The sequence below is a fragment of the Rhinatrema bivittatum genome, chromosome 4 (assembly GCF_901001135.1).
Source record: "Rhinatrema bivittatum chromosome 4, aRhiBiv1.1, whole genome shotgun sequence".
In the NCBI taxonomy this organism is placed as follows: Eukaryota; Metazoa; Chordata; class Amphibia; order Gymnophiona; family Rhinatrematidae; genus Rhinatrema; species Rhinatrema bivittatum.
Genome location: NC_042618.1, coordinates 367,091,595 through 367,115,383, shown reverse-complemented (window position 1 = coordinate 367,115,383; position 23,789 = coordinate 367,091,595). Strand labels below are relative to the sequence as shown.

Sequence of the window (23,789 nt, the reverse complement as noted above, 5' to 3'; positions counted from 1 at the left end):
GTCTTATAGTGATCATAAAGGGGATGTCTAAAATGTTATGACAGTACTCTAATAAATGAGGGTCATTAAATAATCACAGCTCACAGCATGTCCTACCCATGTGACTATATGATTCTTGTATCGTAGATCCCCTGGTTTTAAAATTACATTTTATGCTGAATGGTATCATCTGTAAGAATGACAGATCATTACTTCCCTGCTTTTAAGAACATGGAAAATTTGAATTGGCTAATGGTTAAAATATGGACTCAATAATTTTATTCAAATAGTTCAACTTGTGGGATGCAGATGATTTACCACCATGAATTACCTAGAATCACACAAGTATTTGTTGATAGACATATGGCCTTTGCACAAATATTTGTTAAAACTGCTAGAAATGTTACATAATAGCATTATTCAGCATGGTCCATCATTGACACCAGATCAGTCTTCTTTATGTCAACCAATACCATATCCCACTGTATTTTACAAATAATGGATCCTATTTACTAAACATTTCCTCATAGAGACAAACTATGGTAAATAGGCCCCTATATCTGTTTATTTTTCTCTGAATTATTGGTTAAAAACTGCAGTGATTTATTTTAGCTCTTCATTTTCTTACTATTTTAGTCCAAACATCTGCAATTAGTTTCTGGAAAATAGGTAGTGTTTTACAAATTATATATATATTTATTTATTTAATGGTTTTATATACCGTTTTACCAACATTAAATGCTGAGCAAAACTGTTTACAATACTTCCAAAAAGAAAGATTAAATTCAAAGGAATAAAACTTCAATAAAATAAAATAAAAGCAAGAATAAAAATACAATAAATAATATTATCAATAACATAAAAATTAAGTGACATGGGATAAGAAATCTGGCTATTATTTTTAAAAACTTAGAGAGCAGAAAATAAAGCAAAATATGATATATTCAGTATCACTGATCTACAGTAAGAGTTAATCTAGTACAGCTCAAATCCGATTACTGAGTGTAAATCAAGGCCTAAAGAACTCCTAAAGACTTGTAAGAAGGAATACAACTAGAGAGTCTGCATGCTGTGGCTAACCTCAATGTCCTTAAATGCTGCCTGGAATAAATAAGTTTTCAGCGCTTTCTTGAACTCATTACGATTAGGAGGCAATGGTATTCTAACACAATAAGCAAACAATAATAGTAAGCGAGGATCCAACCATCAAAAATAAATAACTAGTCAGAGGAAGAAGGTACATCAAAGGTTTCACAATGTCCATGAAATTCAAAAGAAGGTTTCAAAATATTGCATCAAGCCAGAATGTTCATATCAAGAAATTATATCAAGAAATCAATGGTCCGGGGAACTGTTGATTTCTTGAAATGAACATTCTGGATTGATGCTGACATTTTGAACATTTTGCTTGCCTAAGTTTAATAAAACCTTCTTTTGAACTTCATTCTAGCACAATAAACATTTTATTTTCAGCAATATTGATTTTCATATTCTGAACCATATGTTTACCTTTAAGCATCTTGTATCCAAAAAATGCAGTGCTGACCCTTACCAGCTTGTTGGAGACAGCCAATTGATAGCATCTGCTGGCATGCCCAGGCTTGTCTGTGGCTGCTTGCCAGTTTTGCCTGGGTAGCTATGTAGAAGAGGACAAGAGAGGTCACATGGATATCAGGGCATGTTGTGACGTGCTACCTAATTTCTTCACTCTATTAATTCCACAAAAAAGTAATGAAATCAAATGAAACTTGACTGATTTTGTAAATCCAAAAATGATAGGACACTGCTTTCAAGACTGATAATATAATGATAAATAGATTTAAATCTATTTAAAAAATGTATAAACTGCAAATTAAAAATGAATTGACCTAAGTGTGTACAACAAAACATAAAGCATCAAATGAACATATCACAACAAAAACACTTTATGCATAATCCTCATAGAATAAACTATTATAAGAACAGCACTAAACTGAATAGTGACCTGTCATATTAGGCACTACCAGCAGAAATTAGCCTTCATTACCTTATTCGTAATCATTGGTCACTTTAAACAGTCCAATAGGTTTTTTTAAGTAGATTTATATTGCAAATAAACTTATCTGTAAAAGTTTTTAGGCACTTCCTGGAACGCCATAAACCCTGACACGGGTCCATGTTTCAAAATCTGCGTCAGGGGGACTCTTCAAATTCACAACAAGGTTGCTTCAATAACATTTTTTAATATCATTAAGACGTGAACCTGCGTCTCGAATCTGGTTGGATTTTGGTATGTAAAAGATTTGAGATGCCGGTTCAGTGAATAGTGCTGCAGTGCCTGGTTAGTCATCTGTACAGGCTTACCCTTTCCCTCATTTTTGGACACTTTCCCTCAGCTTTGAGCACGTATTCTCAATTTTGGGTATAACAAAACAAAAACAGGAATGAAACATAATAAATTCAATGGTCCTAAAAGCTTCTTTGAATGAAAATGCTTTCAGTTGCTTGTGAAAACACTTTATATTTGGGATCACCCTCGGATTCCGGGAAAGAGTGTTTCAGAGCTGGGGATCCAATGTGTAACTTGGTCCTTTTCTAAAATTATTTTGGCATTTACAGGTGACTAAGATCTTCCAGAAGAAGAAGAATTCTGTAACGTACAGTTTCCGACAGTCCTTCTCGCTCTATGGGATGCAAGTTCTTCTCTTTGAGAATCAGTGTAAGTTTTTAAGGTTACCACTTGTTTCTCTGATTCGAGATGATGCAGTTTTCATTTGGCTTCTTTTGTCTAAGATAAACACTTTTATTTCTTGAAGTATGCCTTAGGGCCAGACACAAAATACTTTTTGAACATAGCAGTAATATGCAACAGCAAGGCATTATGAGCATGCTTGGCCTATAAATGCTATGTGTCATATCTAATTTGGCATGTTTGTATTACAGCACAATTTGCTAAATCAAGTGCTGATCTCATGGTGGATTGGCACTGTTTTAATTGTAAATGTATTTAAATGTAGTGGCTTGTAAAATGGCGATCACAACATTAGATAACAGGCACTGTAATAACATTCATTCTTTTGTTGACTCTGCTAGTTTATTTTTTGATGGTAACTTTCCAACAGGTGCATGGGCGCACATATACATGTGTGTGGTTGTGCGCCCAGAGATGCAGCAGTTCTATAACATGCGTGCACATATGCACATATATATATATATGTGCCTAATTTTAAGCTTGAGTGCACCCAGCAGCATAAGTTGGCTTATGGATGCACAACTGAGGGTATTTCATAACAAAAGCGAGTCCAGCCAATGACCAGTTTCACCAATTCATCCAACAGTTTGCCCAGTGCTCAGCTAAATCCTCCCAATCCCCCTGGTTCTTTAGCTTGCATGCCCCCCAGTTTCCCCAGACCCCTCAAACACTATCAAGATGCCTGTACATTTTTTTTTTTTGAGACTTACCCTTCCTCCATAGCAGAAGAAAAGTAATGCAGCACTGGGCCTGGCTGTGCATCCAGGTATGTAGGTACTTGGGCGTACATCACTTGGCCACAACTGGAAGCGCCCATGCCCCGTTCACCCCACCCCCTTTTTGGCTAATGTGAAATATTTGCACATCGGCATTTGTGCATGCATTTGGCTGCCTTATAAAATCAGGTGGGCATACGCACGTACTAGATGCACGCCCAGCTTTTAAAATTCACCTTTAATAGTTTATTTGTTTATAATTAGTTCATGCACAAACTTTTCACATTTACAGCAAGATTTGAATCATTAACATTTGAATAACTTATGTATCCATTATTTAGACTAGTGGTTCTCAACAGGTGTGTCGCGAAGTCCCGGGAGGTGTGTCGCAGAGCCAGCAGAAAACTGATCTTTCCTTATCAGTGTGGGCAGGAGTCAGCTGACTTCTCTTTTATTGGGTATGACAGGAAGCTGCTCTTGCTTCCTTCTCCTGTTCCTGGCTAGTGGGAGGTTGTTCCTTCCTCCTTCACCCAGATCAGAGCGCGATATCACCAACTCCTGTTCAAAAAGGCCCAGCAGGACACCAGCTTTATCTTCCTCTGCCTGGCCTGGCAGTGAGGCTGCTGATGCTCTCTTCATCCCCTGGGGCCTGGATGTGAAAGCAAGAGCATAAGGGAGAAAGTTGCATGCTCTGTAGATCCGCTGCTGCTACTGCCTCCTCATCTTCCTCTCCTCAATGCTCTTGCCCTCATCTGCTGCTGATAAAGAGGGAGGGAGACTCTGGATTGGACTGAAGACTTTTCTGCTGGCTGGGATCCAAGAGGAAGGGGAAATGTACTGGGCAGGAAGGCATGGGGAGATAGGGAGTCAGGAGTCTGCTGGATAGGAAAGGGTAGGGGAAAGCAGGTTGGGGTTGTTGCGTAGGGAGAGGTGGAGGAGGGAGGGGTTGGGGTTGCATAGGGAGAGTTGGAGGAGGGAGGGGTTGGGGCTGCTGGGCAGGAAAGAGAGATGGAAGAGGAGAGATGGAGGGGTGGGCCGGCTGAGTTAGGAGAGAGAGAAGCGGGGAGTGGGGAATGCTGAGCAGGAAGGGGTAGGAAAGAGGTGGACAGAGGTATTCTAGGTACAGAAGGGGAGAGGGGAGGGCAGAAAGAAAGGGAGTGTGGAGAAGAGGGTGAGGGGCTATGTTGTGAATTTTGGACAGGATATGAGCATGTGAAGGGATGACTGAGTAGTTGGGAGAAGTGAGGGGAGTGATGGAGTACAAGGGCCATCCTATCATCCTATGTCAGTTTTGAGAATATGTATTTCTTTTCTCTTTGAACTTTGCTTAGTGTAGGAGGAAATATATTTCTGTTTCTAGTCTCCAGTTTTGCACTGCATGCAGAAGGTGGCCTTGGGGTTTCCAGTCCATATTTTGTTTACACATTTGTAATTTTTGGTTTTTTATTCTATATTTGGTGAAGGCAGGTCTGTCTGTGTTCAGTGAGTATGTGACTGAGATGAGGTACTTTAGGAGGTTTGTATCAGCCTTATTTGTTGTATTTTCTCAATATAATAGTGCACTGGTAGTGAACTGCTGCCTGTTCATGAGTAGGGCTATTGCTGTTTCATTTCTTGCAGTTAGTGCTGCTGAGGTATGGCAGGTTTGATAGACATGTACAGAGTGAGGCTTGTTTGTATTATTTAACAATGCACTTGGTAGTATAGGGAGTTTGTGATGCTGTTATTAAGATGACACCAGAATCAGAATATCTTTTTTTGTATGGTGAGTTGTACAGGGAAATGTCTTAGTTCTGCTCTGCACCCATAGTTAGGAAGCAGGGGATTCCTGTGGATGCAGAGCATATGTTTATATTTAGTCCCATGATGGTCATGTGTTCAGCGTGTCACGCATGTCAGCGTCATCTCTCAGGTGTGTCCCGATAGAAAAAGGTTGAGAATCACGGATTTAGACAATGGAGAGAAAATCTAGGATGTAAAGGCAGGTTGTGAATGTCATGTTCCCAAACCCATGTGGAAGTGCTGAAAGACTTTTGACTTATTTATGATGAGCAAGTAAGAAGTGCTAAATATCAGGTCATTAAGAGTACAACTTTCAAACTGCCATTGTAGTGGTTGATTTGATTTCTAGCAGGCTGATACAGTAAAAGTCGCGGGAGAGCGGGCGAGTGCCCGCACAGGCCACTCTCTTGTGCGCGCGATTCAGTATTCAAATGAGGGCCCGCAGTAAAAAGAGGCGCTAGAGATACTAGCGCGTCCCTAGCACCTTTTTTTGACAGGAGCAGCGGCTGTCAGTTTGACAGCTGACGCTCAATTTTGCCGGCGTCTGTTCTCAAACCCGCTGACAGCCATGGGTTCGGAAACCGGATGCCAGCAAAATTGAGCATCCGGTTTTCAACCCGCGAGTCGCGGGCTGATTTAAATTTTTTTATTTTTTATTTTTAATTATTTTTTACTTTTGGGACCTCCGACTTAATATCACCATGATGTTAAATCGGAGGGTGTACAGAAAAGCAGTTCTGTACACTTTCCCGGTCCTGGCAGAAATTAACGCCTACCTTTGGGTAGGTGCTAATTTCTGAAAGTAAAATGTGCGGCTTGGCTGCACATTTTACTTAGTGAATCTCGCGGGAATAACTAATAGGGCCATCAACATGCATTTGCATGTTGCGGGCGCTATTAGTTTCGGGGGGGTTGGCCGCGTGTTTTCGACACGCTATTACCCCTTACTGAATAAGAGGTAAAGCTAGCGCATTGAAAATGCGCGTCTAAACGTGGATTAACTGCGCTCCACCGGAGCGCACTGTACTGTATCGGCCTGTAGGGAAGTAGATAGCTGGGTGGCTCTTGTGCATGAGGATCACTTGGTAACTTGCCTGCTTGGTGCAAAGGTAGCAGACCTCAAGCAACACCTAGATAAGATTTTAGAGTGTTGAGGAGGAACCAGCTGTCATTGTACATGTAGGTACCAATGACATAAGAAAGCACAGGAGGGAGATTCTGGAGGCTAAATTTAGACTCATAGATGGTAACTTTTAAACAGCCTTTTGGGTGCACATGTATGCACATATGCTGGCTTGCACTAATGGATGCGGTCGTTTTATAACATACATGCGTATATCTGAGCATGATATAAACTAGGCTATACGTGCAAACATCTGCGCGTAATTTTATATGGACACATGCATGTGCACGCAAATGCCGCCTCTACCACGTAAGTCGAGGGGTTTTGGTAGATACTCGCGTCGACACAATTACCAGTAGGGATGTGAATCGGGTGCCCAATCGTTCCTGCTTTTGGGATCGTCTGGCTGCGGGAAAATCTTGTTTTCCCGCGGATCCCCGGTTTTTTTTTTTAGTGAAAAATCATTTTTTGGGTTAGCGCGCGCTAACAAAAATAGCGAAAAGTAACAAAAAATAACAAAAATAAACGTTTTTTTGTTAGCGCGCGCTAACTCGAAAAACGATTTTACGAAAATTCAGGGGGGAAAAGTGATCGTTTCTTTTTTTTACCTGATATATTAACGAATTTAGAAATATCGTACGATATTTCAATTCGTCAGAAAAATGATTCACATCCCTAATTACCAGTTTACCCAGTCTGTTCCCAGTTCACCCAGTTAAAGGATAGGACTTCCTAACCCCCTTAGTTAACCATCCTGCCTTTTATCCTATTAGTCCCAATCCTTAAAACCCTGCTAAACTCTTTAGTTTTTCTTGCTTCAGGACTTACACGCCATCCATAGCAGAAGTAAAATTACACGGTAGGGGACCCTGGCAGGCGCTTGTGTGCATAAATACGTGCGCTCATATTTCATTGAGAAATCTAGGAATGCCCATGCCCCACTCAGACCACACCCACGCCCTGCCCCTTTTTTGAAAAACATTTTTTTTTGTGTGTGTACTGGAGATACGCGCGTACTTGTGCACCTTTTAAAATCCATGTGGGGCACGCCAGCCCGACTTCTGCATGTATCTCCTGACTTCGGCATGTGTAGGGCTTTTAAAATCTGCCCTATGAGACAGTAACTTTTAAACATGCACGGGCGCACTTGTGCGCATGTTCGTCGACCCGTACCCAGGGACGTGGCCATTTTATAACATGCATGCATATATGTGCATATGTTTTAAAATAGCCTGAACGTGTACACATAAGAACATAAGATATTCCATACTGGGTCAAACCAAGGGTCCATCAAGCCCAGCATCCTGTGTCCAACAGTGGCCAATTCAAGTCACAAGTACCTAGGAAGTACCCAAAAATTAAATAGATCCCAAGCTACTGTTTCTTATTGATTAATAGCAGTTTATGGACTTCTCCACTAGGATCTTATCTAAACCTTTTCTAAACTGCTGTAATCACATGTTCTGGCAATGAATTCCAGAGCTTAACCATGCATTGAATGAAAAAGAATTTTCTCCGATTTGATTTAAATGAGCTACTTGTTAATTTCATGGAGCACAATTTCTACCATGTAAGTAGGGGGATTCTAAAAGATGCGCGCCGATGCCATTACCAGCTTTACCAGTTTGTTCCCAGTTCACCCAGGTAAGGAATAGGACTTCCAAACTTCACTAGTTTAATAGCCTCCCTTCTCTCGTGCTATCCCCGACCCTTAAAACCTCGCTGATGTGCTTAGTTTTTTTTTCTTTTACGACTTACACGCCATCCTTAGCAGAAGTAAAGTTACCCCAGCGTGCACCTGTGCGCATGAGTATTTATGTGCAAATGTTAAGGTGAAATCCAAGGACACCCATTCCCCGCCCCTTTTTCAGAACTTTTCATTTGTGCGTGCAGCGGAAGATATGCGCATACTTGGTCAGCTTTTAAAATCTGCTCGGTGTGCACCGGCCCGACATATTCGCGTATCTCCCGACTTTGGCACGTGTTGGGCTTTTAAAATTCACCTTTAAGGTAAGAAATTGAAATCCGGAACCTCCAGAGTTGCATTCCCAGAAATGCTCCCTGCTCCACGCGCAAGATCTCAGAGGCAGGCTGCGCTCCAGCCTCAATTTATGTATTTATTTAAGTGTTTTACTTATTTAAAGCATTTATAAACTGCTTGCCGCCAAGCTCTATGCAGCATACAAAAAAGGGCATTCATAAAATTAAAGAAAACAAACTGTGACAAAACACAATCACCAAAACACAATAACATTGATAATTATTACATCACGGCCTCCTTAACCGTCTTCTAAGTCAAGGTGTGGGTGAGACGAATGTGCAGAGAAGAGGGTTTCACATTTGTTAGGAAATGGGGAACATTCTGGGAAAGGGGGATCCTATTCCAATGGGCGTGGAACCAGGCTGCTGGCGATAACTTTTGAAAAGGAGATAGAGCAGCTTTTTAACTAGAACGTGGGGGGAAGCCGACAGTCGCTCAGCAGCGCGTGGTTTGGAGGGAGGTATCTTCAAAGGATACCGGCAACCCAAGTAAGCTGGAATGTACCAGTAGAGAGGGGATTGTAAAGGCAGAAAAAACAGCCTGTATCATATGATAATAAGGTGATGGGTACAAATAGAAATACAAATAAACCTACTTTAAAATGTCTGTATGCGAGTGCCAGAAGTTTGAAAAACAAGACTGGACAGTTAAAACATATGACCGGGGCAGTCCAAGGCAACGTGCTGCCTGAGGCAAGGGAGAAATGGTGCCTCTCTCCCTCCACCCACCCAAGGCACGGCACAAGTCAAGTCATCAAGAGGGGATCCCTTTGGAGTCTGGTCCTTTGGGTGGTTTGAAATGCTGCAGAAGGTTCAGGGTTCTTAGTTCCCAGGGAAGTGGTAGAGAGAGTATCAGTGATAATATTTCTAGGAAGCTGGCCACCCTGCCTACAACCTGCCTCCCCTAGAGAAGTGGGAGATGGGTGAATGGTGGGGGTCTGTGTTTGGAAGACTCTCTTCAGGTCCATGCAAGGAGCATAGGCAACCTAGGCAAACTTTACTGTCTTGTGACCCCCCTCCTTCCCAGCCCTCCCCACTCAATCAAAAATTGTGCATTTATAATAACAGATTTGGCATGAAAAAGGATATTCATAGTCTTCTGAGATAAAAATATCACAACCACATTTACATTATTTTTACAGGCACTGCTGTGATGCCAACTAGAAAACCCTGCAAAAAAGACACTTGAAGCCCATATGGTATTAGACAAATTATAAAACACATTCACTGTGGGTTTGGCCCTCAGAGAGCCAGGAGTAAACTGAATTACAATGACAATATAGTAAAACTCGTGTCAGGCTGATGAAAGGCTGGAGGGGTTATAAACAGGGGCGGATTGACCTATCGGGGGATCAGGCGTCCCCCAGTGGGCCGGTCTTGCTAGTCGCGTGGTCTGCCGAGCACGGCCGTGACAGAGCCGCGCTCGGCAGACCACCTGGTATCTCCTGGGCCGGCCTGGGTGGCGAATCCCCGGGCCGGTCTTCATCGGGAATCCGCCGCTGGTTATAAATATAGTAAAGCTCCCATACCAATGCCAGCACTCAAACAGTAACAGTCCTACCTATGAAATGGCAGCACTGCAAATATTACAGCAGGCCCTAAAATATCAACTTACCTCCTATTAGGAAAATAGAACAAGCCAGACTGTTACACATTCCTGCACAGAAACTATATGCCAGCAGAATACCTCACCTTGGTCACACATATGCAAAACAGAAACAGACACTCATCAATTATAGAATAAAGTGACCATAAAGTATAAACAGGAATGCACATACAAAAACTGAACTGGAAACCACAAGAAATGAGACTGTATATGCAGTGCGAAAATGGAAAAAACAAAAACACAATCATTCCTCATAAAACAACAATAAAATTAAAAAAAATAGCATATCAATCATAATAGTAAAATTATACTAATAGAAAGAATAAGTATTTCAAATCAGCTGATGAACAGATCGTTCAAAAATTAAACTCAAAATTTTTAAAAAGATCTCTAAAACCAATAAGATAGTTTAAAACAATAGACACATCAAAAACACCCAACAATTAAAACTAATAAGTAATATAAAAATTCCCCTCTCTCCATACCTGGGATCTTTTGATTTCCACGCATCCTGAGATTGTCCTGAATTTGGGGGGGGACCACGGCCATGGCCATGGCCACACATCCTTTCTCTCAAACTCACACACATACTCCCTCTATCATGCACACATCCATGTTCTCACAAATGCACAGGATCTCTGCCCTATACACACCCTCTTTTCTCTCTCTCTCTCTCACACACACACTCTCTCACACACACACACACACACACACACACATGAAGGCACTCACAACTTCTCTCTCTCATTCCCACACACACACACAGACATGCACACTGGTTGTCTCACATATAGGCACACAGGCTCTCTCTCACACATACACATATAAACAGTCCCTCTCTCACACTTTCTCTCTTTAACATACATACACAGACATGCACACATCCTCACTCACATACACATGCACACAAGCACTCTCTCTCACACATGCACACTGGCACTCACATCCTCTCTCTCTCCCTCTCTTACACACACACATGTGCACACAGGCTCTCTTACACATACTTATGTACTCAGGCATTCTCTCTTATATGCACAAATATTCCCCTAGGGCCTCCCCTTCTCTTCTTTGGCCTCTCCTGAATTGGGTCCGCAGCAGCCTACAGGGTCTCTCTTTGGGTCGCAGTGGGTTGGCCTTCAATCTTCGGGATGCAGTGGGATGGACTACGCTACAATCTTGCTGGGCTTTTGGTCTTTGGACCATGGCGGAATGGGCTTCACCTCGGCCCCACTTTTTGGCAAGGTGAGGCAGTCACCATAAGAGTGTTTTGGGGGCACTTTTTTATCTGCTCCCAAAATTTTGCCACCTGAGATGGCCACCTTACCCTACCTCCTGATAGAATCATCCCTGCGTATGGCACTAAAGGAAGATATAGACATTGTCATCTTGGAGTTATGTTGGAAGGAAGATGATCAATAGGACACTGTGATACATTATACAAATTATATCCATATGACAAGACATAAAACCGGCAGAGAGGTGGCAATATATATATTAAGGATGGCCTAGAGTCAAGCAGGATGAAAGTTTTGAGGGAAACAAATTGCAGTCTGGAATCCTTAAGGATAGAAATTCCAAGAGTAAAAGGGTAAAAGAGAAGAGTATAGTTGTGGGGATACTCTACTGCCTACCTAGCCAGAATGAGGAAACAGAATGTAAAACGCTAACAGAGATTAGACTGGCTAATAAAATTGCCAAACACAATAAAAACGGGAGACTTCAGCTATCTGAATATTGATTGGGTAAATATCACATCAGGATATGCAAGAAAGATAACGTTTCTAGATACCATCAATGATTGCTTCATGCAGGAGCTGGTCATGGAACCAACGAGAGGGAGGATTATATTAGATCTAGTTTTCAGTGGAACACAGGATCTGGTGCAAGAGCTAAAAGTGGTGGATCTGTTTGGCAAAAGTGATCATAATCGGGGGAATTTTAATTTGCCGGCACACGTCAGTACCAGCAGATACGCGCATGATAAGGCCGAGCTCGAGCTGAGCACATTTTGAAAACAGCCTGGCCATGCGCTTATCTCCTGGTACGCACAGAAGAGCTGTGGTTTTGAAAAGGGGCAGGCCAGAGGAGGGTAGAGGTGGGGTCTGGGCAGGATGGGGAGGGGTGGGGCTAGCTGGGAAGCATGCGCTAGCAGCTGGCTAGTGCGCAGAACTTACTTCTGCTCCGTCGAGCAAGTAAGTTTTAAAACAAAAAAAAAATAGGATAGTTAGGGTGGGTTTAGGGATCGGGGTGGAGAGAGGAAAAGGATGGAAGGTTAGTTAGGAGGCTAGGGAAATGGGCAAAGACCCAGTTGCATTGCCGCACATTTATTACAAAATAGCTACCCCCTTGTGTGCGCAAGTCGGAACCCATGCGCATATGCGCGCGCCAACATAAAATCGGGTGTACATGTGCGCGCGGGTATTGGATTTTATAACATGCACGTGGCATGTTATAAAATCGATGCATCCATGTTTGCGCGCCGGAACCCGAGCGAACATGGATGCCCGCGTGGTCTTTTTAAAATTTACCCCAATAAGATTACATTTGACATAATGACTGAAGGCAAAAGCTAAGGAAAACTACTGCATTTAACTATAAAAAAGGAAAACTATGAGAAAATGAGAAAAATTATTAAAAAAAAACAAAACTAAAAGCAATTTAAAAAATTAAGAACTTGCAAGAAGCATGGACATTGTTTAAAATTATCATCCTTGAGACCCAGAAAAAATGTATTTCATGTATTAAAAAAGGTCAAAAGAAACCCAATTAACTGCTGGCATGATTTAATATTTATTTATTCAATGTATTTATAATTCACCCATCCACAATTCTAGGTGGTAACAAGTTAACATACATAATAAAAATCTAATAAAATCTAATAAATAGTTTACAAAACCTAAAAAACAGTTAAAATAATAAGTGAAGCATTTATCATTTCAGATCTTAAAAGGATAACACTATGAGGCAAACTTGCAAACAATTACATAATCATATATGATGGTTCTTACAAATTAATCAATCCTAAATCTTTTAGGGACGTCTACAAATGACCAACACCCAGACAGCATTCAGGCAACCAAAAATATTCTGTAATAACACTTTCTGCAATAAAATATATTCTGCAAGCACTTTGTTAAAAAGGAATGAGGTTCTATTATTTATTCAAAGGCCCGCTGAAACAGGTTTTTAAAAGCTTCCGAAACTTAAGTATGGATGCGTCACTCTTTATTTCATTTGGAAGTTTGTTTCACAAGCCAAGGCCCCGCTAATTAAAATATGCGTTCTCTTGATTCTGCCAAGCGAACCTGCTTAACTGAAGGAAAAGTCAAAAGATTCTGAGAGGCAGATCTCCGCATATAAGATGGTTGGTAAATTTCAGAGCAGAATTAAAACCAGGTGGGGGCCAGCCCATGATTTGCTTTAAAAACGCAAAAAAAAAAAAAAAAAGATCAAATGTGTGCTGCGAAATATATTTCAAGCGGCCTGGTAACCAAGCAGCATTCCAACCATTGTATAAACAGAGCGATTTCAATACAAATCAGGGTTGATTATTTAAATACAACTCAGTCCCCCGACATGGGACCGTGTTTCGCTAAGGCTGCATCCGGAGGGACGGTTTACATCAAAAGCACATTAACTTTTTTTCATCAACAGCACCTTAGCAGGAATCTGGGAGAATAAGAATAGAAACAAAGTTGTAACATTTAAAAATACAGAGCAGAAAAATGGCAACCTTGGCGAAAAAAACGATCCCATTTCAAGGGCCTGATTTGGATTAAAATTGCTGTGTTTTTGTGAATGTGGTTTTTCTGATAAATTAACAAGAATGTGAATGTCTCTGTTGAAAGAAATACTTCATGATTTCAGTAGCATTGTACTGTACGTGGGGAAGCACTTTGCTGTAGCAGGATAGTAACTGGCCAAGGGCCTGATTTACTAAAGCTTTTCTCCCATTCTGTATCTATGGGGGAAATGCTTAGTAAATGAGGCCCCAAGTGTTTTCGGTCAGAATAGCACGCATAAGCCTTAAACCTTTTCAAGCTCCAGAAGGCTATTACTCAAAATGTAGATGCATTATACTGTATGAAATAGTAATGCCGTAGGCTTACACAAAGTGCATTGTGGGGCCTATTTACTATACGCCGGTTTTAATGTGATATTCATTAAACCGTGGGAACTGAGAGCTGCAGTTTAGTAAATAGCATGGAAGGGGGTGCTTCCCTGAGAATGCAGATATTGCCAGCAGCGGTGACATCTGCACATTAACGACCATGGGAACACATGCTACTGTCCCCCCCACCCCCGCCATAAAGGCCAAAGGGGCTGGAAGTTCTGAGTTAAACCTTCCCTCCTGGTTACAGAAACTACCCATCTCGCACTCTCTTAGCATCTTCTACCAATCCTCCCCCCATCCTAAATGGACCTACCCACTCCCAAGTGTCAAATGAGAAGTCCCACCCGCTGGAGAAAACTATTTCCCCCACCCAAAATGCCAAAAAGACACATATATCGCGGGTTCTTACAATCTCCATTTCCCCTTTCCCCACCTAGTGGAACTACCAAGTGAAAAATTGAAGGGCAAAGGGGTGCGCCCCTGGGTATAAATTTATTATGGGATGAAAACGTAAATTTAAAAATTATACCTCTTCTCCAACAACATCAGTTCCAAGAAGAATAGGACCAATGGACTCCCACATACTGCATATGGGTGAGTCCTATGTAAGGGACGTTTTAGAAGGTAATTCCCAGTTAGGGGTTACCTTAAGTCCCAGGTCCACACAACTCCCCTTACAACCTGTAAGGGAGAATATACAGATGGACAATGAAGTTATAGTTCCTTCTGCAAATGGAACCCCAATCCTTAGTGAAAAGGGGAGCATAGCGGAAGGAGGTATACATTTGAGTATCAATTTAGTGGGTGGCGAGGCTACTGCTAGTAATACTAGAGTCCCATGTCCTGTACCAATTTCCGAAGTGGGTAGTGAAGGGGAGGACAATAGTGGGGAACCGGAAAATGTTACGTTATTGGACGTGTGGAGACTAACCGCAAAAATTGATAAGAAATTGTCTAATTCCATATCTAAGTTACATACTTCTTCAGTGGAAGCAACCGCAAAATTTGAGGAGTTAGATTTAAGGACTAACAAGATAGAACAGGCAGTGGCAAATTTGAATCCACTAGTAAATAATTTGCAAGCCACCAGTATATCTTCCATTAAGGATAACCTCATATTGCATAATAGGATAGAATTGTTGGAAAATGAAACAAGATCAAATAATCTTAGACTAATACATTTTTCTATTTCAAGATTAATGTCATCTATGGAATTGTTTAAAAAATATGCAGTAGAGATATTATCTTTTGAAATGGAGAAAATCCCAATCATATCTAAAATGTATTATATACCTAAAACAAGAACGTTGCAAGTACAAGAGGGTGGAATGGATATTTTGGAAAGTTCAAGGGTCTCTACTTTTTTAGAAGACTCCATGGACAATATATCTTCTAGGGCAACATTATTAGTTTCCTTTTCATTAAAACAGGAAAAAGACTTATTCTTTTCTAAATATTTTCAAAACAAGGAATTTAATTTTTGTGGGCAAAAGATACAAGTCTTTCCAGATGTATCTTGGGCAACTCAGGCACGCAGGAAACATTTTCTTTCTTTTAAGCAAACTGCTCTAGATATAGGAGCAGGTTTTTTCTTGAAATTTTCCTGCAAATGCCAAGTAACATATCAAAATAATAAATATATATTTTTTGATCCCTCACACTTGGAACGTTTCTTAAGGGATAAGTCTCAGAATAATTAATATGATGTTTAAGGAGTAAGGGTTGTATAAGAAATTAGTAGCATGCTTGATTTAGCCTCTCCCCTCCTCCTAGATGTGGGCGAGTAACCTATTTGATAATATATTGTGTAATGTTTGAATGTTATATTTTTCTTTGGAATACCTGTTTATATCATTTATATTGTAAATGTTATAATTAATAAATAATAAATTTAAAAAAAAATGTGCAGGAAGAATCTCGGGTTACTCCTGCCCTGCTGGTGCTGTCATCCAAAATGGCACCAACAGATCCAAGGCTCCCCCATTGCCCCTCACTTGCAGGACAAAGTGGATGCTTGCGTCATCCAGAAGCATTTTGGATGACAGCGCCAACAGGGCGGGAAGGACTGGAGATCACTTCGGTCCCTTTTCCCATCTGGGGATTCTGCCAGGGAGGGGAGAGGGGATGGGGAGACCCAGAATAATGAGGTAGATCTTTTTATCAGGAGGATGGCCTGCAGGGGTCTCTGGTAGAAAAAAGCTAAGAGAGCGGGGTGGGGGTGGTTATGTTACTGAAAGGGGAGAGTGCCCAATTAGCCCCCCCCCCCCTCTCCAGTGCCTTCAAGTCTTAAATATGAAACTCCGTCCCTCTGGAGGCAACCTGGTCCCCCACCCAAAATTCCAAAAGGAACCTCGGTGCTTCCGGCCCCCAATCTCTCCCTCCCCCTTCAGCCTTTACTAAGTGGGGAAGGACCTAAGAACACTGGCAAGCACATTAGCCTGCCAAGGATCTCTGAGCTAATTAACTACATCTCTTGAGGTGTAATTAACTATGGCTTAATGTGGATTGTGATGTTATCGAAATCTGCATCAACCATTTGCTTAATAATAAACTGCTTTACATGTATTTGCATGCATTGCAACTCACTAATTTTGGCTTACATTGAGCCTCATTATTTTCTGCGATAAGAATAATGCTCATGTGTTTCCATTATCATACAATGAAGCGTTTATAGCGCATTGCTGTGTTTTCACATAGACCCCTATGTTCATTACAGAAACTGAAGAGTACTCTAGGCTTGCACAATGTTGTATATCCCACAGCTGAGCAATTCAAATTTCACCTCTTTTGTGATGTTTCCTCTCAAGGTCACAAGCTTGATTGGTTTGTGAATGGATAGGAGTCAATTACAATCTAGACAGCCTTCAAGAAACTACCTAAATATATAGAATAATTTAAGTTAAAATGTATATTCTGGTTTTCCAAGACAAGAATTTCTGTTCAAAGCATATTACACTGTATGTGATAATCCAATATATTGGGTGGGTGGGGGGGGGGGGGGGAACCTGCACAATTTAAGATAAATATGTTCCTTAAGCAAAATCATGCCTTTCTGATCACATGAAGATGTGCACTGTAGGGGTGTGCATGGACATTTTGGGGTTTTTTTGTTTCACTTTGTTTTTCATTTTGTTGGGGGGGGGATTCATTTTTTTTCATTTTCTTTTGTTGTTTGTTTCTTTTAATATACAAAACAAAATAAACAACATTTTAAAAAAAGTCTGATCTGTTTACCCCCTCCACCCTGGTCATGAAAGTACCACAAGGAAAACATTCTCATGCCCTCCCTACATAGTGCAAACCTCAGTCCCCACCTCTTACCATATCTGTATGCTTTGCAAACTCTTTAGGGGACAGAATGATCCCTGGTTGCTCCTGCCCCACTGATGCAGTTGTAGAAAATGGCATTGGTTGACTCAAGATCAGCACCGTTATGGTTAACTGCTGTACAACAAAATGGCACCTGAAGCAATTTTACAGCAATTATCCATAATGGTGACGGTCTTGGGTTGACTGCGCCATTTTCTACAGTTGCATCAGCAGGGCAGGAGTGACTGGGATTTGCTTCTGCCCCTGAAGATTTTTCAGAGCCTATGAATTGGGTAAGAGGCTGGGGATGGACCTGGGAGAAATTATTTGTTTAAAAAAAAAAAAGCAACTTTTTTTTGTTTCATTTAAAAAATGAAAACATATTCCTAATGTTCTCTAGTTCAGCAACTGTCAAGAACAGTCCTATTGGATACTTCTACTGGTAACTTACTAGCTTCCAAAAATGTATTCAGCGTTTGAAAAAGTTTCATGAACTGTCTTTCCAGTTTATTCCATAATGTACTTATTGTTTGAGTAAAGAACCTTATCCCCTGACTGGGTTATGCTTTTTTCCTTGTAATCATACAGCTCTACAGCTGCAAACAAGTCAGGTTTCAGGATATCCCTAATGAATATACATAACATAGATTTGCATACACATTGTCTCAACTGGATGTAAATCTATTTCATGATTTTATCCTTAAAATCTGACTTCTTTGAGGCCCTTGATGACGAGAGTTCCCTATCCCTTGCTTAAAGGGTCACTGTCATACCACACCCCTAGGATGAGGTTGGCAATAGGGATGTGCAAGATCTAAAAATTTGTTTAGGTTTGTTAATTTATTTTGTAGGTCACAGTCATTCATCGGGTTCATTTAAAATGAAAAAAATATTTGGTTTTTTCATTGTATAGCAATAGGTTGGCACTTAACCTTGCCAACACTGAGGTAATCTGGATAAGTCGTTCACTGTCCCTGATGCACCAAACAAGTTGAAAATTGAGGACGTGGTCTTTCCCTTTCAGGCAAAGATACACAATTTAGGTATCCTGGTTGATAGCACTCTTTTACTCAGGTCCCAAATAAAAACAGTGGTGAGAACCTCTTTTTACAATTTGGGTCTGCTTCTGCACTTGAGTCTTTTTACAACCCTATGATTTGAGTACCGCACTACAAGCCTTTATTGCTTAGTGGCATAGATTTTGATAATTCCATTTATTGAGGTCTACCTCAGTACCTACAGAGAGTTCTGCAGCTTGTTCAAAATTCATTCAAAACTGCCCAGTTGGTGACTGAGAATCCCAAACATACCGACTTTACTCCAGTATTGTGGGATTTGTATTGGCTCCCAGTTGGCTCTAGAATTAAATTCAGAGTTTTGACTCTGGGTTTTAAGGCTATCCATGGGTTAGGCCTTGGTTATCTGGAAAGTCTTTTTAAGCCTTATACAGTTGTGCAGCTGTTAAGATTATCTGGGAAGTTACTTTTAAAAGTACCCACTTTTAAGAACTATCATTTGGTTGAGACCCATAATCAGCCTCTGTCGGAGGCACTGCATTCTGAATGCCCTACTCCTTGAGCTTTGGAAAGAAGAGGATTATCTCTTCTTCAGAAAGAAGTTTCAAGCTTTCTTTTTCACTCATACTTTCTAGTTGTGTTGCTTCACTTAGTTTTTGATCGATTTTTGCTGGGTGAACTGCATTTAAGCGATGCTGATCAGCTCATTTTATGCTGTGTTGTATTGCTTACATTGGTATTTGTCAGTAGTGTGCTTTCATTTGTTCTGTTTTGATGCTGATTTTACTGTTCTTTGTTGTTTAAGTTCTAATCCGTGGAAGACATAACCCTGTATGAATGGAATATAAGTGTTGGGAAAGATGGGTAGGTTTCTATCTTCAATGAACAATGGGGGGGGTTTTTTGTCCTTCTAACAATTGTTCGATTGCTCTTTTTAAGATTGCTAGAGGCAATCACTCCAACATTGACATATATTATCAATAAATCCCTTTAGTCAGGTAGATTTCCCAACAGTCTTGGGAAAAGACTTAAAAGAGCAGTGGTTAGACCTTTATTGAAGAAATCTGGTTTGGAGTCTATTGATTTGAATAACTATATGACAATCCTCCCCTCTGCCTTTTGTTTCCAAAATTATTAAGAGTGAAATTCTTCAACAATTGACAGAATTCATTGACAAGAGAAAGATTTTGGATCCTAATCAGATTGGTTTTAGACGCTAGATGAGTACTGAGCTTCTTTTACTTTCCTTGATTGATACTTTTAGAAGAGTTATGGACAGTGGACACCAATTTCTGCTTGTCTCATTAGATATTTCTTCCATATTTGATACCGTTAATCATGTACACACTTTGGGTGATATTAAACCACCCTCTCCAGTTGTGAATAGTGGGATATTCTGTTGAATGGGTGTAGTGAGGTTGGTCTTTGTCATTCAAGGGGAAGCAGTATAATCGTGCTGGTGAACATTAGGGGAACATGAGCACGTTCGTTTGTGAGCATCTGGGAGACGTGAGGACATAGGGTCACGTGTGATTCGTGCCAGGGCGTCGCCCGGGACGCCGCCCGTGATTTTCGGGTGGTGGCGGTAACAGAAGACAGTTTAAATATTGGTGTCTTTTGCGGTATGAATATTGAAGCTTTTTTGAAGAGGGTACCACTGCCAAAAAATTTAGTTTAGCATTGCAGTTTGGAGGCAGTTGAAGAATAATGAGCGGAAAATAATCGTGAGTGGGCACTCTGGCAATGAAAAATTATAGCATAGTTGTTTGTTTGCCCACTTGAAGGTAAAAGTAGTATAATTTGTTGTGATATTTTTGTCCTTATATTGTAGAGTCTCATCCCGGATATAACGTGTGGTGTGTACGGTAAAAACATTTAGAAGAAGTATAAAAAAGCATGTGCAGTCTTATGGCCAGTGCGGTGGGTCTGTTGCAAACATATTGGAAAAACTATTTGTGGTAAGCATGGAAAGGATGTGTGTTTGTTGTGTCATGTGTTGGGTTTCAGTTATGGAGTATGGTGACAGTTATGAGTTGTTTCTTTAGATGGTGAAATATTCCCCCTGATGAAGCTGGTGGCAGAGAAACAAGGGCCTCTTATAGGGGTAACACCAGAAAAAAGATCGTTTGGTCTAGATTTTGAAAAGAGATTGCGTGGTCCAGAGCTTGAAAAAGAAGATATACTACGGTGGGATTTGAATTAGAAACAAAGAAAAACAGAGAACAGAGAAGAAAGGGCACGTGAATACATTAAACTTGTACAATTAGGCATATAGGCAATTATGATTGAAGCCAGGTGTGGCTCTTGGGTTTAAAATGTGTTGTATTATGTTAAAAAAAAATGTTGGGTAATTAACAGCTATAAATTGTCACTGTAAGGGTTGTAAGTGGTGTATTTAGACCATAGGGATAAACAATATACATGTGACATTAGATTGTAAAGGGTTATTTGTGCCTATCCTATTACTGTTACTGTGATTTTAATGAGTGAATGGGATGAATGTATGATTAGTATGTAACATGACACATTTTATGTGATTTGGATATAACATTTGTTAAGTTTTGTAACCTCTCCTATATTCTTGTGTATACCATTAATCATGCCATTCTCTGGTACAATTTGCAAGAATGTGGCACTGTAGGAAATGTACTAGATTGATTTACAGCATATCTCAGAAATTGTTCACATTCGGTAAAACTTGGGAATGATCAGTCGCAATGGTCTTTCATGAAGTCTAATGAACCTCAAGGCTCTGCCTTATCTGCAGTTTTAATATCTATTTAACCCTAAATTGTTAGCAAGTGTTTGTGACGGTTACAAAATATATGCTGATGATCTTCAGTTCTTCAATTGGCTGCGCCCTTCTTGGAGTGAGACATTAGAACATCTTCAAATGTGCATGCCTTTAATCAAACAAATAATAATAAATTGATACTCAATATGTCTAAAACCAAATTTTTGTTGATTCAGAGACTACATTCCACATTTTATCATAAGTCAGTCATGATAACCTGAATTTTCCGATTAATGTCCAAATTAAAAGTCTTGGGGTTTGGATTGATTCCCATCTCTCTTTTCATGCTCAAATCAAGGCTATAATCAAATCAGAGCTTTATAAGTTGGGTATGTATACTTGGATAACTTTAACATTAACCAGATATATTCAAAGAATGTAGCCGGTTAAGTAGCGATGCCCAGTAAAAAAGATTATACATAAAATAAACAAGCAGGCCTGCCAGACTGATCTACTACCACCACCCCAGTGAAACAAATGTTGTCCCTGTCAGCCAAACCCACCAAAATATTTAGAAATTGTTGCAGACCTATAAGCCTCCATCCCATCCCCATACAGCTTCTTAGTTGTTGAAAAACATTTGATTTATCCCATACCTGCAAGCCCCTGCCATTCCCCCATCTCCTGGATGATTTTCCCCTACAAACTTCCCATCCCTAGAGCTATTTAAATTTCCTAGTGCACTCATTAAAAGCCCAGAGCTAGAATTACCAGCCCAAACCCCTGCTTTAAGTATGAATACTAGATTTGTTGTTAAAAGTATAACCCCCTGTTTGGGTACATATACTAAAATCATATGCTGGGGAATTCCAAATCCTTGAACTGGTCAATGAGTTCTGATAAAGGGTAGAGCAGATGGCATAGTGGACAGGGCTCAGAGGTTTTTCTTTATTGGACAGGAATACATCTCTGTCTGGATGAATCGAAAACACTTCAAGTAATTGGCTTCTTCTAACTAGTAACAGTTCACTGGCAACCTCCTCCTCCAGTGAGCCCAAACCTTGTAAAACAATTCAGTGCACAAATTGATTGGGTGGTTCCAATAGTGCCAAAGTTTATTAAATACATAAATGGGGTATCTAAAGTTTCCACAGTAAATAGGCAGTAGCAATAAAACCCAACAACACAATTTCCTTAGCAGCACAACAGATCTCTCTACATAGGGAAGTCATTCCTGGTTAAATCCAACATAGCTCATCAGTAAACTTTCTTCAGCACATCTCATTTCTGGTTTGAATAGACGTGACCACATCATTCCTGTCTTGATGGAATTACACTGGCTCCCAGTTGCTTGAAGGATCCAGTAGAAAATCATGCTATTAGTACATAATCTACTCAGTGTTGCTCTGCCATGGCTTAATTCAAAGTTACATCTTTATCAGCCGGATTGTGTATTAAGGTCTTCTCAGCGAGGATTATTGGATGTTCCCTCTGTGCACTGTGGAAGACTGGCCGAGGTTTGAGAGCAGACATTCTCTCTGGCAGGTCCAATTATTTGGAATTCCTTGCCGATTTTATTGAGACTATCTTCTTGCACAAGGAATTTAAAAAAATTATTAAAAACATATTTGTTTGAACAAACTTTTATGAACTAATCCTATAATGAAGGGTTAAGCATGGAATCTGATACGTGTTAGCATTTATTTTTTGATGCAGATGTTATGGATTTGGCATTGAGTCATTTTACATATTGTTATGTTTGTGTTATATTGTTTATGATTATGAATGTTTTATCTTGTAAACTGCTCAGGGCTTTGAATGTGTGGTGTAGAAGAACTTTTAAATAAAGAAAATTAATTTGGAAGGGTTCCCCCTCTAGAAAGTCCCCTCCCACCCTATCAAGCATTCCCAAAGCCCTTAGCATATCTAGGAGCCCAGAACTATCATCCAATTCCTGGTGTCTCTAGCATTGTTCTGACAGCAACTCTGGCAGAATAATCTACCAATGTTGTTATCAAAACAATCCTCTGCTGTCAGAGCAACACTGGATGCAATGAGAGCTGGGAGATAGTTCCAAGCTCCCTGATGTGGCAAGGGGTAGGGGGAGATCCAGGTGGGGTGGGAGGGTCAGGTCGGTTTGACAGGCTGGAGGGAGAGGTTGGCCTTCTGGTGGGGACCTTCCAAATTATTTTATTTGAGGGAGAGAGAGGTAGACTTTTTGGTTTCCAAATATTTTGAGGGAAAGAGGGTCTTGGCTGGTGGGGCTGACATTTTTCACTGGCGGTAGAGGTGGGAAATCAGACCATCAGGCCCATTCCATTTTATTTTATTTTATTTTTTTTACTGATCAACCAGCTGTTTTTCTTACATTAAAGTTATTCGGGAACACTTCCCAGATAACTTTAACCCTGCTGTTACTCCATTTCTTGAGTTAACCGAAGAACTTTTTTGACTAACTCCAATACTGGAGATAGCCGAATAAGTTATTTGGCTAACTCATCTCCACCCTGGAACATCCCTGAAATGTCTCTCACATATCTAGATAGTGACTTTTTTATCTGGCTAAGTGTTGACGATATTCAAAACTCTGCATTTATCTGAATAGCTCAAAAATTGTCCAGATAAATGCCTTCAAATAT

The 23,789-nt window shown here is 40.4% G+C and overlaps 1 protein-coding gene across 11 annotated transcripts in view; it reads left to right on the top strand.

Annotated features, from left to right (window-relative positions):
- IQSEC1 (IQ motif and Sec7 domain 1) overlaps positions 1-23,789 on the top strand; it is a 1,385,758-nt gene that overhangs the window by 1,339,630 nt on the left and 22,339 nt on the right. For all 11 annotated transcript variants that reach the window (XR_003856582.1, XM_029600819.1, XM_029600818.1 and 8 more), the window contains one exon: positions 2,578-2,677. Coding sequence is in view for 10 of the 11 variants with exons in the window: in XM_029600819.1 (XP_029456679.1) it covers positions 2,578-2,677 (100 nt within the window). In the remaining variant the exon portion in view is untranslated. The remainder of the gene's footprint in view (positions 1-2,577; positions 2,678-23,789) is intronic.